Here is an 18,389-nt window from a genome sequence, read left to right as displayed (position 1 = left end):
AGTAAACAATCATGTCCTTTTGTTAATTGCTGCACAAATGTTGTGGCATATTACACATGTCTAAATAAGACAATGTTGTGCATCTAAGACAAGAACAAACTCTGATTTAGGGAATTAGGGCTGTTGATTGTTTCCAGGCAACTGTATCCATGATGTGGGTCCAGCAGACATGTAGTCTTATGTATTTAAAAACAAAATGCAGTACAAAAAAAAATTAAACTGAAAAAACTAGTGACACACTTTGGCTTCTTAATAGCCATCGCAGAATGGCTGAACCCACCGTCTACCAATAATGAGAAAATTGCACCCACTCCACATCCCATTGATGCGGTACCACCTTGGTTCAACATTCACAGGCACAAGTATCACAGATTTACATAGATCTAAGGAAAATGAACTTAAAATAGTGATATCCAGAACTAAATTTCAAATTTAATACAAAATACAAACTAATATATATATAAAGAGGTCATACACTAACTTCTAATAGTATTTCCCCAATAACTGCATTCAGTCATAAATCATAATGTGTGGGTATTCACAGCTAAAATATATGACGATACCCTTAGAAAATTTCCCTTTTCTCATTTTTAAAATTTCCTTTTTAGGGTTCTTTAAAAAAAATTCCTTTTTGGGGTAAGTTATGACACTTAGAAATTGATTATACAGTATACACATATGCAATCTTCACAACTGAGTACTGATGTTCAGCTGCTGGTTACCCAACAAATTCAGTCTCTTTTTTTGTCAGCAAAATTAGAAAACACCTACTTGCTTTACCGAAACAGATGCGCATAAAATGCCTCGTTGGAAAGCCATAGTTGTCTAGTCTTATATAAAGCAACACCTCAAAGGACAATAAAAAATTACCTGTGTTTCCCTTCTTTCTTAGTAAGTTGTCTGGACAGAAAAGTTGTTTTGCTTTTAGAAGCGGCTGTTCAGGGTATGAAAGATGAATGCCATACCTATTACATAAACGTCAATGATTATTATAAAAATTAAAACTGAATTTCACTAAGTGTAAACTGTAATTTTTAATACAATACACACAATATACAGAACTCAGTATCCAATCAGAGCTGCATTCACAAACAACCCTACTTGTAGACAACACCCTATGGTGTGATAAGGTTTGGGTATGGTGAGTGGTAACAGTACAAAAACACCCTTCAATGTATATTATAGTTATACCGAAGGGATATCTATGAAAGGATATTTACTAGCACAGTAGAAAGAGAAACAATGCCTTTTACTACAACTGTCATACACCTGGTTCAAGTTTCTTTTCAGATTAATATGGATGAGTTTACATGGCATATTGAATATGATGTTCTTTGTACTACGCTTTTCTTGATAACAGTCTTTGAATAAATAGCCACTCCAAAGGATAGTAGTAGAACAACCGCAAAATGAATAGAAGATAATAGAGGTAGACCAACCCCAAAATGGATAGAAGTTATTGCAAAGATATGATGGCTCTATGATTCATAGTTGCTTTGGAGCTTATTAGACAAAAATGGAGACATATAATCCATATATGTCAACTAGATTGAGATTATGGTTTTGTTGAGCTGGCTATCTATTACTCCCATGGTAAATGTTATAGTATGAAACTTCATATCCAAGAGTAATGGAGTGCTGAACCAGTATTCTAAATCAAGTTTCATAACATAATGAGATATTGCACCATTGACAACTTACTGGTCAGCATAGTGTGTCACGTGATCTCTGGAATCTTTAAACAAGCTGTACCCATCTTTGTTCACAACAATATCAGAGATGAAGAAAAATGCTTCCTTGCACGGCATATACACCAAGCTGTTCACAACATCGCTTCTACTTTTTGGACCGTTAGCAAGTTGAAGCTGGATATGAAATTGAGAAACCCCATCATCCTTAACATCCTCTGGGGTCTTAAAAATTGGTGATGACAAACATCTTCTCACAAGTTTCCAGTCAACAAAAAAATTGTTATCTTTATGCAAATTTACAGGAAGCAACAGAAAAAATGTTGAACTTGAGTCCCTAGGACCCTTTCTTTCCAATGAAACAAATTCTGGAATTAACTCCTCCCGGTCAAGAATAACCTTTAGGAACATCTGCTGGAACTGTTCTGCTAGTTTTATCTGGTTCAACATAAATCATTTTTGTACAAGTTAGGCAGGATGTTGAATTTGCATCCCAAAAAGAGGATTTAAAGCTACCAAACCTCATTGGCGTCAAACTTCACAACTCCATGTGGAAAAAGCACTGTCATTATAGATCTACCTCTAGCCAAGTGAATATCAAGTCTCATGCTCTCAGCATCTCTTGGGAGAGCTGCTTTGACAAACAAGCCAAACTTCTTATAATCCCTATCAACAGGATTAGGAGAAAACTTGATATAGTAGGAGTGAAGACAAACAGGACTTTCTGTTTCACTCCATGGTTCTTTAAAGGCATCTGGAACAAGCATCTCATGGAGTTCTTTTCGTGAACCCTCATCTGCACACATTATACAACCAATAATCAAAACATGTACCACCCCAAGAAGGGAATCAAGTAGTAGAACTATCCTAATTCTCTTACCATCAGAATCTTCTGAATCAGAAAAATCTTGCATTGAGTCATCTCTATCATCTGGATCTATTAAAAGATAGTCAGAGAAAGCTCCAAGTTCATGCAAGGTCTTGCAAGCTTTCAAGCAGGCATCCTTTCTAGCTGCTTCTATTGAAGATTGCGGTGAACTTTCAATTTGATGAATTGGAGCATTAGCAGGTAAAATTATCCGACAAATAGTTCCTTCTGTGTCATCAATATAATAGAACTGTGGCTTGGGGATGAAAAACCTGAAAAAACAAATGATAATGAATATAGTGACAATCAGTGATTTTGGAAATCAAAAGGCCGTGTCTAGCAATTTTGACAAGATAAGACTTATTTAGAAAGAAAACAAAATATTTCAAGATCATACTCATCATGTGGAAGCTTTGAACAATATCTGTGAAGTAATGAAATACTTGATGCAGAGCTGATAGTTGCTCCAGTTGCATCCACTTTGTATGTTTTTTCATTGAAATCGCTGAATGCCCCTGAAGATTTTCTGCTCAGAATTTCTTCATTCATCTGTGCTTCACCTCTTTTAAAATGATTGATTAACTGGAGCTCCCTCAGGTTGTCACTGCCAAAATTGTGAAAATCAGAGGTCCAGAATTTGTCTACAGAACACTATACTTAATGGTACATAAACCATAAACTTGACAAACACCTGTTGACCATAAAAGCATATTCTGAAATCGGCATGCGGGCACGACCTCTTGACTGTATAAAACTGGCAACAGTTTCTGGAAGATCAAAGCGTATTACTAAGCAGCATGTCTGAATATCTAAACCTTCCTCTCCAACCTTGGTTGCAACTAACAAATTGAGCTGGAAAAATCAAAAGGGTATGGAATCAAATCAGCACATAATGGAGAGAGAGAGAACAAAAAGATGGAGATAAGGTTAGCATTGTTTAATCACCTATTTTTATCACTTGCAAAACAGCTACTTTCAGGAACAAGCTAATATCATAACTTAATAGCTCCTTGTTGATTAATCTATATGTATGGAGTGAGGAAGCAAATAGGATGGGGTGAATGAAGAGAGAGAGAGAGAGAGAAAGAGAGAGAGAAAATAGATTTAGTTTGAGAAGAAATCAAGTAAAAAGAAACAAAAACAAATATGTCTCATTCATTTACAAATAGAGCAAATTCCACTTTTAGTCCTTAACTATTGTGACATTGCCACATTTAGTCCTATTCTTTTAATTTTGCCTCATTATATCCTTGAATTTTCTTTGCTTGCCACAATTAGTCCTTCATTTAAAATTGTTATTTAACCTGGAATAAAGAGGGCCAACATGTAATTTAACCATTCAAGCTTCTTGCCCAAACGGCCAAACATGTAACTTCTCTTCCTCTATCGTAAACTCTTTTAATTGGAAGATGAAAGTCAAGGATGTAATAAGGTAAACTCTATCGTAAACTCTTTTAATCGTGGAATGATAGAAATTTAAACGGAGGATTTAGTGTGGTAAGTAAATGAAAGTCAAGGATGTAATAAGGTAAAATTAAAATAGTAGGACTAAATATGACAAAGTTACAATAGTCGAGGAGTAAAATAAAATTTTGCTCTTTACAAATAGGTCATTTTGTCTATTTTTGTGTGCTTGGCATTCCCAAAGAACTATTAAAGCAAGATTTTTTTTTCTTTTTTTTTTAATTTAAAAAAAAAAAAAAAAAAAAAAACATGGGATTGGTGTAGACACATAGAGCCAAGTAGAGTTGCAGTTATGAAGCCGTACCTCACCAGAGCGGAATTTGTCAAGAATGGTATTTGTATTTTTGCGTGACATACTCTTCAATCCTGAGTGGACCCCAACAAGGAAACCACACTTCCATGAAGTTAAAAGCTTCAGATTCTGAAGTATACATGACAAACATCTTGCAGTCACAATCCTATTGACAAAAATTATGCATTTCATGTCTGGTCGTACCCTAAAAAAGATAAAGGCGGGTACTTAGAAGAGCAGATGAAAATAATACCTTTCATAAAGATGACTATTAAAAAATTAGAACAATTGGACTAACAAGAGAAGAATGTGAATAGCTCTGAAGAAGTGTTGCTCCTAAATCATAGTAGGGTAAAAGCTATAAAAGCTTGGATTAGGGCACAAGGCTCTCATGTCATACGGGTGCAGGGAAGAAATAGCATGCAACCTTACTTTTCTTTTCAAAAAGGTTGCATTCAAGGCTTGAACCCACATCTTAGAGTAAAGCTGTTCAGCCAGTAAATGGAACTGCTTTTCTGGTTTGGGAACCACTCTATCTTAGAGGTGAACAAGAGAAATTGTATTCTTTTAATTCTACAGCAGTGTTATTCAAAGTGGCAGCATGCATCTCTTCTAGTAATTAAACAAAAATAGAATGGCAGATTCATAATTGGAACCAAACTTCAACAGACACAAGGTCCAAGACTTTCAACTGAAAACCCTCAACTTCTGATAAAAACACTTCTCAAATTTTCATCCTTTTAACACTAACAACAATACTGTTGGAAATAGGCAGCAGCCATATTTACTCTACTCTAGGAAGTTGTAGCCTTGAGAAGAGTAGTAGTTTTCAGCATTTATCATGCTTTTCTTTATGCCTATATATATGGTTGTAATATGGAGAACTTCAGGTACAGAATTACTTTATAAGGATCATGGACATAAAGAAGTTGTTGGATATACAGATGCAAATTGGGCTAGATGCCCTTGGATAGAAGATCAACATCAGGATATTGTATTCTTTTTTGTGGTAATCTCGTTTCTTGGAAAAGCAAGAAACGAAATGTTGTTGCCCGCTCAAGCGCAGAAGCAGAATACTGAGAATGGCACTTGGAATATGTGAGCTAATTTGGATTAAACAGCCTCTTACAGAACTCAATTTCTATAAACTTGGTCCTATGAAATTGATTTGTGATAATCAAGCAACTTTGCATATTGCCTCCAATCTTGTCTATCATGAAAGAACCAAACATATTGAGGTTGATTGTCACTTTATACGAGAAAAGGTTGCATTTGGAGACATCATTACTGCATTTGGAGACATCATTACCACATTTGGAGACATCATTCTCACTAAACCTCTTCGTGGACATAGGATTGAATACAATTGTAGCAAGCTTGGAGCATTTGATTTATATGCTACAGCTTGAGGGGAGTGTTGGAAATAGGCAGTCATATTTACTCTACTCTAGGAAGTTGTAGCCTATTTATCATGCTTTTCTTTATGCATATATATATGGTTGTAATATGGAGAACTTAGATCATACAATATGAAATAAAGTATCATTTCTTCCTCTTCCCTCTACTGTTTTAACAAATACCATCAATTGGATGCCAGTTACCTGCTTCCTACTAAAGTTTGACACTAAAGAAACCACACCACAAAACTAGCCCCTAACAATAGAAGTTTGTCTGCAGCCACTAGTCCACTACCCACTGACTTTTGACTATGTAAATAATTCCCAATCCATGAAAAGTCAACGCACCTAAAGTTAGAAAGGATTTGAATCAGTAGCAACAGCTTTTTGGAGAAAAATGGTTCTTCAAGAAGCTCCAAATCATCTCTAACCCCATCTGCAAGAAAAATATAATTTGCAATGAACAGATAGAAAGCTCATATGATGTAATAAGGTGCACCTCCCCTCTCAAGAGGTGGCACTGTGCAGTGTTCATAAAAAATGTTTACAGCATGCAAGATATTTCACTCAATATGAAATACAATGAGACAAAAAATAAACTGAGAACTGTAAGACTCACAATAGCATACACATTTGGTTACTATAGCATTTAAGTATTTAACACATACCTGTGTTACAACCAGAAGCAAATATTGCAGCAGCTGGAATTAAATATTTATCACATAGAGAGTTGACACTGCCATTCCCTTCTGGCTCAAACAGTTCATAGCTCTCATAGTTGTCGCCCTTTAAAAGGATACGGCTAGCCTTTAAAGAAAGCAGAAAAGAATGCCAGGTGTTAAAGCATCTATTCATCAATAGACTGGTAGTGAAAATTATGAAAATAATCTAGTAAAGAAAAAAGTAAGGTTATTATTAGTTCATTACTAATGTCAGATGTAGAGAATCAAATAACATTTTGTCACATAACCCATGTGTGAGAAGTGAGGCTACAACTCCCACAAAGAAATTTTTAAGAGTCCCACATTGATAAAATAAGAGAGAATATATGGGTTTATAAAGTGTTAAAATTCAGAATTTGAGAGACCTGGCGGGTGGAGAATATCCACCACCCGCCAGTAAGGCGGAAGCAAGATATGTGAGAACCAAAGAACAAGAGAATATATTATATTGAAAGAGTACAATAGATTGTCTCTCTTAATGTATATTCTATACTTTATGGACCTCTATATATACTAAACTAGATACTAAATTAGTTTAGGAAACTACTAATAAGAATAGGAAACTAAGACAACTTTCCTTATATTCAACACTCCCCCTCAAGCTGGAACATGACGTTCCAAGCTTGGATTAAAACAAGCACTCTACCTCACTCAAAATTACAAGTGAAAATTAAATGCAACTAGAGGATAACAATGCGAGATGGCTTCGGAGGGACAATGCAACCCTTGGGAATGAACACACCAGGGGCAAAGCTTGTCACGAACATCCTTGGGAATAAAGACGAAAACACCAAGGACGAAGCTAAACACGATCTTGGGAATGAACACACCGAGGACAGAATTGAACATGAACCTCGAGAATGAAGATGAACACACCAAGGATAGAGTTAAACATGAACAACCTCCCAATAACACAAGAGAGCGGTAGAGGCAGAAAGGGAGCAAAGAATAGCAAAGGGAGCCCATAGTATAGATAAAATAGCAAATAATAGTAAATGATAGCACACCGATTGTAGATAGTCACACTCCCCCTTACTTGAAACATGGGAAATAATCAAAGGCCTTTATAGTAGTGCTGAAACTGACCATCCATGGGATAAGGCATACCGGAGATAAAGAAACAAACACGGTTATACCAAAACACAAACACCATGGGAAAATGTTCGGCAACAAACCCAAAGAAGCCTTCAAATTTCACCAAAAAGTTGAAAGAAGGGCAAAACAACCATCTGAAAAATCTCGCCGGAGGCAGACTCACGCGCCGGCGCGTGAGGAAGGTCGCCGGCGCGTGACGGCGGCGGTGGCGCGTGAGGACGACGGCGGTGGAGGAAAGCGATGAAATTTTCCAGATAAGGTTGCAAGAGGGAGAGGAATCCATTGGTGTAGGAGGTGAGATCACAAAATCACTGGAGAAGAGGAGATCTGGCCGGAAAAGCGAAAGCACTCCCGACGATGGTGGTGGCGCGTGTGGGCGCGTGCGACGGTGAATGGCGACCGGATTTCAAGCGACGGCTCGCGACAAGGTTCCGAGTAAGGCTGTGGTGTTAGTTGCTTTGAACAACAACTAGAAGTGCGTCGGAACGAGAGAAAACAGTGGCGGCAGTGGTTACCCTCCGGTGGCGACAGCGGCGGCGGAAAGCTAGGGTTTATATTAGGGTTTTAATATTTGAAGAAAAACAGCCTAGGAAAGTAGACTCTGATACCATGTTGAAATTCAGAATTTGAGAGACCTGGCGGGTGGAGAATATCCACCACCCGCCAGTAAGGCGGAAGCAAGATATGTGAGAACCAAAGAACAAGAGAATATATTATATTGAAAGAGTACAATAGATTGTCTCTCTTAATGTATATTCTATACTTTATGGACCTCTATATATACTAAACTAGATACTAAATTAGTTTAGGAAACTACTAATAAGAATAGGAAACTAAGACAATATTCAACATAAAGTCATGGGTTAAACTAGCTAATTGGTTGGCCCATGTGCATTATAACCCAATTGAGTAACCCTAGCCCAATAATAATAATAATAATAATAACTACTAATCACCTACTCGTTTGGGAAGCATATGATTGAGGTTTCTATTTTAGGCCTAGCAACATGCTTTGCAGCAGAAGATCAATTACTAAGATTGAAGTATTTTCAGCAACCAAGATCTTTAGGATCCATTTTATTCCTAGCATAATATTGTTATTTCCTATTTTAGGCCTTTTGTAAACCTTAAGTAGCAACATGCTTTGCAATGAGAGGTAAGTTGGAATTGAAATAAAATCTCTTTTACCAACTCTCTCTCTCTCTCTCTTCTCACGATCTACTTCTCCTCATTCACAATTGGGAAGAATAAAACCACTCATTCAAACTCTCTCTCATAAGCCCATAACGAGGCGTGATCATATCAACTTGGTTCCCGTTGCCAGAGTTATGAGCTCTTCCATCAGCGATGATCCAACAACAAGAGAACTTCATAAATCGGTACAGGCAATCAAAGGACAAGCCGACAAGATTGACAATTTGTCCTCTACACTAGCATTATTGTTTGCGACGCAACACAATCTTGAGCACATGAAGAAATTACTGTTGGCCCAAGGCACCACTCCGGTAAGGGAAGCTACGTCATCCATGAACCAACAACCCTAAGAGGACTCATCACGTCCTAATGCCATAGACCAACCCCACTCGCTCCTTCACTACGCAAAAATGGACTTCCCCTTGCTCTCCAGTGATTGTGACCCCTTGGTTTGGCTATTGCGGTGTGAGTCATAGTTCCGCAATGCAAATATCCCCAACAATAATCGAATTGATTGTGCCTCTCATCACATGGTGGGCGAGGCACTGTTGTGGTATCATTCAGAGACGGAAATTGCAAATTTCCCACTTGGGCGTCTTTCAAGAAAGAATGTTGCTTAAGTTTCAGACTACCAAGGAATTTAAATGCATTAGGGGAGTTGAACCAACATTTTCAATGGCCACCACATCGACGACTATGTTCAAGAGTTTCGGACTCTACTCGCTCAAGTCGGGACGGTTAAATCAAATCAACGGGTTGATTTATTCACAAGCGGGCTTGATGAAATTATTAGAATTGATGTAGAGCGAATGCAACCCCATACCTTGAGTGAGGCAATTAACACTGCCGGAGTTTTTCACAAAAATGTCACTTATTGGGCATGTTGTCCTTGTTGAAAATAAAGAGTTAGTTTTATCTATAGGGTTGTGTCTGTTTATGAATAGGTGTCAGTTTATGAATAGGTATTTACAGTTATGTATTTGTGTATATATATGTACTGTGTTTCTGTATTAGAAACAAGAGAATACTAATATAATTTCAGTCTTATATACTGAAATTCAAGAGAATACTAATTCATCAGTCTTGATTCTTCATATTGCTTCCGCCTAACTGGCGGGTGGTATTTTTCTCCACCCGCCAGGCCATTCCATCTCCCAAATTCAACATGGTATCAGAGCCACTTTCCTAGGACATTTTCCTTACATTTTCCGGCATATAAACAGTAGCCTAGGACGGCCTCTTAGATTCCGACGTATCTATGGTGGTTTGCTTCAAAATCTACAACCACAATCACTCTCGGAATCACGTCACGACCTTAACCAAGAAACGCCGGTGTCATCCGTCGATTCACGCACCGTCACAGTTGTCGGAGCACCGATTGGTTTTTCTCAGATCTCTTCTTCTCATATGGGTTTTTGGTCTCACCTCCCACACTGATGAATTCCTCTCCATCTTTCGACCTTATCTGGAAAGTTTCATCTCCATCCGTCACTGCCGCCAGCGTCACGCGCCGGCGACCTTCCCTCACGTGCAGGTGTGTGAACCCACCTCCGGCGTGATTTTCCGACGAAATTCTCCAGAAACCTCTGTTCGTACCCCGCAACCTCATCTGCATGGATTTTACTGTGGTGTATTTTTCCTTGTGATGTATTCTCCTGTGAAAATTCCAGATTGTTGTTTTGCCCTTGGACCTTTTGGTGAAAGTTTGAAGGCTTTTGGGTTTGTAGCCAAACCTCTTTCCGGGGTGTTTTTGGTATAACCGTATTTGTTTCTTTATATTCGGTATACCATACTTAGTCCCTAGGGTTTTCTTGGTTGGCACCTTGTTTATTTCCGGAAGCTTCTTTTGTTATTCACTTATCCTATAAGAGGTATAAACAATAATCATTTGGTTTTCTCAGAATTCATACAACAATCATTGGGCTCTACTACCTCCCATTTGCTGCTCAGATTGGTTTGCTCTGTCGTTCGTGATGAAGATTGTTGTTGGCAAATCCTAGAGTGCTTATGTTGCTGTGAGGGTGTTCGTGTCAGTTTGTGACAAGCTTCGTCCCGGGTGCCTTCATTCCCAAGGGTTGTTTATATCATTATTCCTCCGAAGCCATCCAACACTGTTATTCTCTAACTGCTTTTAATCTTCATTTGTAATTCTAAGTAAGGTAGAGTGTATGTTTTCATCCAAGCTTGAAACTTCCAGATGTTCAAGCTTGACGGGGAGTGTTGAAAATAAAGAGTTAGTTTTATCTATAGGGTTGTGTCTGTTTATGAATAGGTGTCAGTTTATGAATAGGTATTTACAGTTATGTATTTGTGTATATATATGTATTGTGTTTCTGTATTAGAAACAAGAGAATACTAATATAGTTTCAGTCTTATATACATTTCCTAGTTCTTGATTCTTCATAGCTTCTGCCTAACTGACGGGTGGTATTATTCTCCACCCGCCAGGCCATTCCATCTCCCAAATTCAACAGTCCTCTCCACCCAAGCAGCCCAATACCACCAATCCACATGCTCTTACTCCAGCTCGTGTTTCACTCCCAATTCAACCTCCTCCAACGGATCCTAGGCCCAAATTTAAATTCCTTACCCATGAGTAGAAAGCAAAACGAATTGCAAAAGGCTTATGTTACAATTGCGATGAGAAGTCCTTTCCAGGCCATATATGTCGACACCTCTTTTTACTCTGGACTGTGGACGACGATGACACACTGCCAGATTTTGAGGAGTATGTTGAGAAGGAACTGGCAATCAATTTGAATGCTAATGCAGGTGTCACAATTCTATGATCATTTTCCGACCTACAAGCTTGATCTCCAAGAGTTATATGCATTCGTAGGCAAATAGTACTATAGAAGGAAGCATATGATATAGAAAATCAATTACCAGGATTGAGATTTCTTATTTTCAGCAACTAAGATCTTTAGGATCCATTCTATTCCTAGCATAATATTGTTATTTCCTATTTTAGCTCTTTTGTAAATCTTAAGTAGCGACATGCTCTACAATGAGCAGTAAGTTGGAATTGAAATAAAATCTCTTTTACCAACTCTCTCTTTTCTCACATTCGGTTTCTCCTCATTCACACAATCGGGAAGAACAGAACAACTCGTTCAAATTCTGTCTCTCATAGGCCCATACCATAGGGAGGAGTATAACTCGTGATCATATCAACTTGGTTTCCGTTGTCGGCATTATGGGTTCTTCCATCAATGACGATCCAACAATAAGAGCACTTCATAAATCGGTCCAGGCACTCGAAGGACAAGCCGACAAGATTTGACAATATGTCCTCCTTAGTAGCATCATTGTTCGCAATGTAACACAATCTGCAGCAGATGATGAAGCAGTTATTTTTGGCCCAAGCCACGACTCCGGTAAGGGAGGCTACATCATCCATGAACCAACAACCCGAAGAGGACTCATCACGTCCTAACACCACAGACCAACCCCACTCGCTCCTTCGCTATGCCAAAATGGACTTCCTGTTGTTCTCCGGTGATTGTGACCCCTTGGTTTGCCTATTGCAGTGTGAGTCATATTTCCGCAATGCAAATATCCCCAACAATAATCGAATTGATTGTGCCTCTTCACTTGGTGGGTGAGGCACAGTTGTGGTATCATTAAGAGACGAAAGTGGCAAATTTCCCTTCTTTGGCGTCTTTCAAGAAAGAATGTTACTTAATTTTCGAACAACCAAGGAGTTTAAATGCATTATGGAAGTTGAACCAACGTTTTCAGAATGGCCGCCACATCGACGACTATGTTCAAGTGTTTCAGACACTACTCGCTCAAGTCGGGATGGTTCAACCGAATAAACGGGTTGATTTATCACAGGAGGGCTCGATGAAATTATTAGAATTGATGTGGAGGGAACGCAACCCAGTACCTTGAGTGAGGCAATTAACAGTGCCCGGGGTTTTTCACGAAAATGTCACTTATTGGGCCTGTTGTCCTCTCCAACCAAGCAGCCCAATACCACCAATCCACATGCTCTTACTCCAGCTTGTGTTTCACTCCCAAATCAACCTCCTCCAACAGATCCCAAGCCCAAATTTAAATTCCTTACCCATGAGCAAAAAGCAAAATGAATCATCAAAGGATTATGTTACAATTGCGATGAGAAGTGCTTTCCAAGCCATAAATGTCGACACCTCTTTTTACTTTGGACTATGGACAACGGCGATACACAGCCAGATTTTGAGGTGCATGTTGAGAAGGAACCAGCGGCCGTCAATTTGAATGCTAATGCAAGTGTCACAATTCTGTGATCATTTTCCGACCTACAAGCTTGATCTCTAGGAAGGGAGTCATGATGCATTCGTGGGCAAATAGTACTATAGAAGGAAGCATAAGATCAACATATGATACAGAAGATCAATTACCAGGATTTAGATTTCTTATTTTCAGCACTAATATCTTTAGTATCCATTCTATTCCTAGCATAATATTGTTATTTCCTATTTTAGCTCTTCTGTAAACCTTAAGTAGCAGCATGCTCTGCAGTGAGAGTTTAGTTGGAATTGAAATAAAATCTCTTTTACCAACTCTCTCTCTCTCTCTTCTCACGTTCTGCTTCTCATTCACAATTGAGAAGAATAGAACCACTCGTTTAAACTCTACCCATAACGAGGAGTATAACTCATGATCATATCACCCTGACTCCTGCTTGTAAGTATAACTAGAATCAATAGTAGCTTATATAGAATGGTTTTGGAAAATGTGGATTTGTGGATATAAGAATCATGGTTTTTTTCCCTCCATAAGCCTATGTGCCAAATCTAGTAGTCAAATAATGAGGAAACAATGGTCCTATTTGAATGATGCATCCCAACTCAACTAAAACCTTAATTTTTTTATTTTTTTTGAAGGTATAAAACCTTAAGGGCTCGTTTGGTTCGCGGAAAATATTTTAAGGGAAGTGGAATTGAAATTCCATGGAAAAACAATTACTAGGAAGATGAATTTCATTGTTTGGTTGGTGGAAAAAGAATTACTTGGAATACTAATTCTTTTGTTTGGTTAGATTTAAAATTGTAAAGAATAATGAGTATAAAGACCTATATGCCCCTACAAATTAATAAGAGTAATATAATTAAAAAAGAAAACAAGGGTAAAATTGGTAATCCATCTCACTTTTTCTTCCCATCTCCCATGGAAAACAAAATCCTTGGTCCAACCAAGGATTTTGTTTTCCTCAAATTTGAGGAATTCATTTTCCAATGGAAAATGAATTCCATGAACCAAACACAAGAAAACAACATTTTCCTCCACTTTAAGGAAAATTGGAAAACATTTTCCATGAACCAAACATGCCCTAAGTTATTAGTAAAGAAGAACATTATTATTCTACAAAGTATGTTTTCTTACTTTTGTTTGTTTATACCAATGTTTTACCTTATTCTCAAACAAGCTTAGTTTTCATTTGGTTGCATATGGACCTGTATGTCCAATCTTATTCAGGGAATCATGTGACTCCAGGTTAACCATTTGAAGCTCTTAAATTGTAACTCAAGTTCAACTCATGTTGCATGTATGAGTCTTGAGGTGAATAAATATTTATCAAAATATAATTTATTCAAAATTAATTACATACAGCATGTTGGGTCAAGCAATAGACAGGTAATTTTGAAACCAGCCCTGACCCACACCACTGCAACTGCAATTTTTTACACCAAACCTTGGCCCACCACCCTCACCCAAAAAAAAGCCCAACCCACACAAGTTGGAGCAATATTGTCATCCCTAATTCCAATTGAGCAATATTGTCATCCCTAATTCCAATTGTGCTCCCCAACCATCACTCCAAGCCTCCAACAAGCATAGTGCATAAGAATTAAACTGGGCCAACAAATTAGAGGAAATTATAAATGGCTCTTCGCATTCAAAATATTGGAAGATTTCAGAGAGCAAGATTGAATATTTCAAATCAATTTCAAGAATCAAGATTTACTTCCTTCAAGGTGGATAAAGTTTCCACTTTACTTTTCTTTATTGATTCAATTCTTTAGATTGGTATTTCCCATAATTATTGGAATTAATTCAACAGAGATGTTGGATGTTTCTTTTTCTATTGGTAGCCAAATTATTTTATCTCGGGTTTGGAGGTAGTGTTTTGAATATACAATGATTATCTATATTTTTTTAATACCATGACCTCTCGATATTCAGTAGCCACATTGAGCTCTAATTAATCTAGAGCCAAGTTACTAATTATCTACGGAGTATTTCTTATCAAATTGAATTAATCTTGTTGAATTAAACTGTTGTCTTAGGGTTTAGTCCTTGTGAATAACTAGCCATAATTTGCATGACTAAGGTGTTATGCAATGGCTTGAAAGATGAAGCATAGCATAAGTTCATTAAGTCAGTAGACCTAGAGCACATGTTCTATAGAAATATAAACACTCATCATTGTATAATTCATGCATGCCAAGCTGCTATAGAACTGAATGCATAGACTGCCATAGAGCTTAATGGATTTGTATTAATGCCTGTGATCACAAAAGTAGACACAAGATTAATATAAATACACAAAGTAAATGGCATCAATTCACTTTCCTAAATTTTTCAAGATGAGTGAAGAAGAAGCTTCAGAATGCTAGAGATTGGATGACACAGCCACACAGGTTTATCTACAGCTCAGCATTTGCATCTGTAGAATTCCTTATAAGTTTGGACTTGGTTATGAAATGGTCAAACTTGAGATGTGAAGACATCAAAAAGTGATTGAAAATTCAACTTCAGATTGTGAGACTTAAAGACCGGGCAGTCTGAAGTCATTCAAATGACAGCCCTTGTGGCATTGCTAAATACAGAAACCAGTTAAAATATACCTAAATTGCCTCCCAAAGCGGAAGAAGTTCTGATAATCATCATCACCAATTAAAATACTACTATACTGAGTACGCTAATATACCACTATCATCTAGCCCTAATATCAAGTCATAGCATCTAATGGAACGATAATTAAGATACTCCCAAGAAAGTTCAAGCATCATTTATCAGTGTGGGAGTAGGAATTTCATACTAAGACAATCTAGGTCTTTGAGACTATGATCACAACCAATTTACTCAAGTTCTATGAGGAAAGGATAGCAAATACTCCTTTCCTTCTTCAACCCACTCCCAACCACCAAATTGAAATAACAGGACACGTGAATGAAAATGGAAGTATTTGCATTGTAAAAGGTTACAAAAGAAAAAGAAAGTGGGATAATACACCAATAAGAGAAGCATGACATACCTGTAATGCCCCCCAAAGGCCTAGGTTTTCAAGACAGAAGATCAGATGAGAATGACACCTTTGAAGTGACTTTTTTGTGTTCCTAAGAATAGTCTGATCACCACTTTGCTTGTGCAACTCTGTCACAAACTGTTGTAGCATATGAGCAGCCAATGCAAGCTTATACACATTATACTAATTAAAAACATGTGACAGAATACCTGGTGCTTTAGCCTCTCAAGTTTATTAGAATAAATTATAACAGGACCATCTGTGGTTGATCTGTAATAGTAAACATTGACCTTTGGAGACGCCACAAATTGGTCTAGTTCATCTTTATCTTCAACTGAATAAACCTATATAGGAGACAAATCCAGACCATTAACAAAGTTATGCTTAATGCTTTATTTTATTTGGATTTGTGTTGCCACATAGCCGCATTGCTGAACCTAAATGCATGAAATTGATTCCTTAACTAGGAAACAATGATATTCCTCGAAGCAATACCATCAATAACTAAAAGAAACCAACAAAACATTCATTGCAGCCTGTAAAGCCCACCTTAGCACGTAGTACGTTCTCAAGACCTTGAATTGAAGCACCTGAAAAAAGTACGAGACAATTAGTTACAAATGGTAAAAGAATCACAAGGATAAGCAGCAATAGCTTCTCAAAGCCAAGAAACAGCCCACTGCCCACCTCTGTGCAAAAGAAATACTTTAGGAAACATGAGAAACATGTAACAAACAGAGCAAGAAATAAGGGAGAATATGCATGAATGCATACTGTTCAAATATAGAATCTGTACTCGAAGGTTTAGCCCATTATGTACCTATATGAGCATGTATATCAGTGTTAGAAGGCATCCATTGCATTACATTACAATATTATCAATATAATCAATATATTCTTCCTTTTCCTAGTTTATACATATATATATTAGTTTCCACCTCACTAATGGGTGGTGGTTATGCCTCCTGCCAGCCTTCAATCCCTTGGTTTCAACATGGTATCAAAGCCCTAAACCCTACTATATAACAAAAGTTTTCCAAATTTGAAGCAAATTTGTGTTCAAATGCACTATTTTTCCAAAATGAAAAATAGAAAACACCTTTTTTTCTAATTTTCCACTTTATACTTCATTTGGAGAACAGTTAGTACATTTATAATATATTTTGTTTTTCCATTTACAATGCCTATTTTGTAACATCTACGTATTACATCATACGTGAAAATCAAATTCACTATATTGTAAATATCTCATGAAATTTATTATTAAATGTCTTGAATAGTAGAAGGGAAAAATAGAAAAGATGTTTCTTATACTTCCATATCAAGCTTCAGATTACACACCAAATATATAGGCAAATAAAAGGCATTGGAAAAGTACACAATAAATGCTTAATCAGCCCAAAAACCTAATCCCCTTCTTCTCAAGGAACAACTAGAGTAAATTTTAGGCTGCCCAAGACAAATGTTCCCAACACAATATTTCCAACAAAATGCTTTTAATATGGACATAAAAAAAAAAAAATATATATATATATATATATATATATATATATATATATATTAAATAAAATATTCAATGTTTCATTTAAATGATCGTTTTGGAAAAAAGTGTTAATGAATGCGTTTTCTATTTTTTTAAATTGGAAAGTAAGGTTAAAAATAAATGTTGATGAACATTTTCATGCTTTTTTAAAAAAAAAATTTACTGTTGGAATATGATAAGTGAGAAAATTATAGAAAATGGAAAATAGAGAATAGAGCTATACTCAATCAGTTTTCCATTTTCTATTTTCCTAGAAAATTCCCCCGTTACTAAACACACCCTTAATAGTCTAATGGGATCTAGATCTTGGAACATGCTGATAAGTATAAAACTAATGCATATTTCCAATGAATCAGATATATCATTGAATAACTGTAACAGGAATGTCACATCACCTTTCCCTACTTTGGGAGATGCAGTCATGCCAAATATTCGGGGCAGTTTTTCTGAATCAGAATTGTAAAAAATCTGTGAAAGATTATATTAAAAAAATAAAAATAAAAGGATCAATGAAGTACTCAATAGCAATCTTCTAAATATTATCAGAATGTAATACCTTCATAATCTCAGCATACGGGTGATTGCTTTCAGTTTGTGCATAGTGACACTCATCAAATATAAGAAGTGCAATTTTTTCCATCCTGATAAAGCAGTGGGAAAGGTTTTGTAGCAGTATTTGAGGGGTCATAACTAGAACCTGCACAAAGAAAGTGAAAAGGGGTGGATTAATATTTATAGACACTTAAATAGGAGAAGATTTTGTTTTATTTCAAGAACCCAAAATCTTCATCCCATTTGACAGGCCTAGGATCTGGAAGCACCCTTTATAATAGAAGGCTATGGCTCACAATAGAAAAATGGATTGTCTGTGCTGCAGAGTTGACACAGC

General features: G+C 36.9%; 1 protein-coding gene across 1 annotated transcript in view; it reads right to left on the bottom strand.

Annotated features, from left to right (window-relative positions):
• Window positions 1-18,389, bottom strand: part of LOC109166285 (dicer-like protein 4) — a 28,123-nt gene that overhangs the window by 6,295 nt on the left and 3,439 nt on the right. The window contains exons 4-17 of the mRNA XM_019315226.1: window positions 18,057-18,197; window positions 17,896-17,968; window positions 16,507-16,547; window positions 16,167-16,301; window positions 15,967-16,095; window positions 6,378-6,516; window positions 6,058-6,145; window positions 4,325-4,517; window positions 3,248-3,408; window positions 2,954-3,160; window positions 2,569-2,828; window positions 2,210-2,484; window positions 1,702-2,126; window positions 871-965 (exon numbers count right to left, since the gene is read on the bottom strand). Of these exons, the coding sequence (XP_019170771.1) occupies window positions 871-965; window positions 1,702-2,126; window positions 2,210-2,484; window positions 2,569-2,828; window positions 2,954-3,160; window positions 3,248-3,408; window positions 4,325-4,517; window positions 6,058-6,145; window positions 6,378-6,516; window positions 15,967-16,095; window positions 16,167-16,301; window positions 16,507-16,547; window positions 17,896-17,968; window positions 18,057-18,197 (2,362 nt within the window). The remainder of the gene's footprint in view (window positions 1-870; window positions 966-1,701; window positions 2,127-2,209; window positions 2,485-2,568; window positions 2,829-2,953; window positions 3,161-3,247; window positions 3,409-4,324; window positions 4,518-6,057; window positions 6,146-6,377; window positions 6,517-15,966; window positions 16,096-16,166; window positions 16,302-16,506; window positions 16,548-17,895; window positions 17,969-18,056; window positions 18,198-18,389) is intronic.

The sequence above is a fragment of the Ipomoea nil genome, unplaced genomic scaffold (genome assembly GCF_001879475.1).
Source record: "Ipomoea nil cultivar Tokyo-kokei standard unplaced genomic scaffold, Asagao_1.1 scaffold3087, whole genome shotgun sequence".
In the NCBI taxonomy this organism is placed as follows: Eukaryota; Viridiplantae; Streptophyta; class Magnoliopsida; order Solanales; family Convolvulaceae; genus Ipomoea; species Ipomoea nil.
The sequence above is the reverse complement of the archived record's forward strand: the minus strand, read 5'-3'. Positions and strand labels throughout refer to the sequence as shown.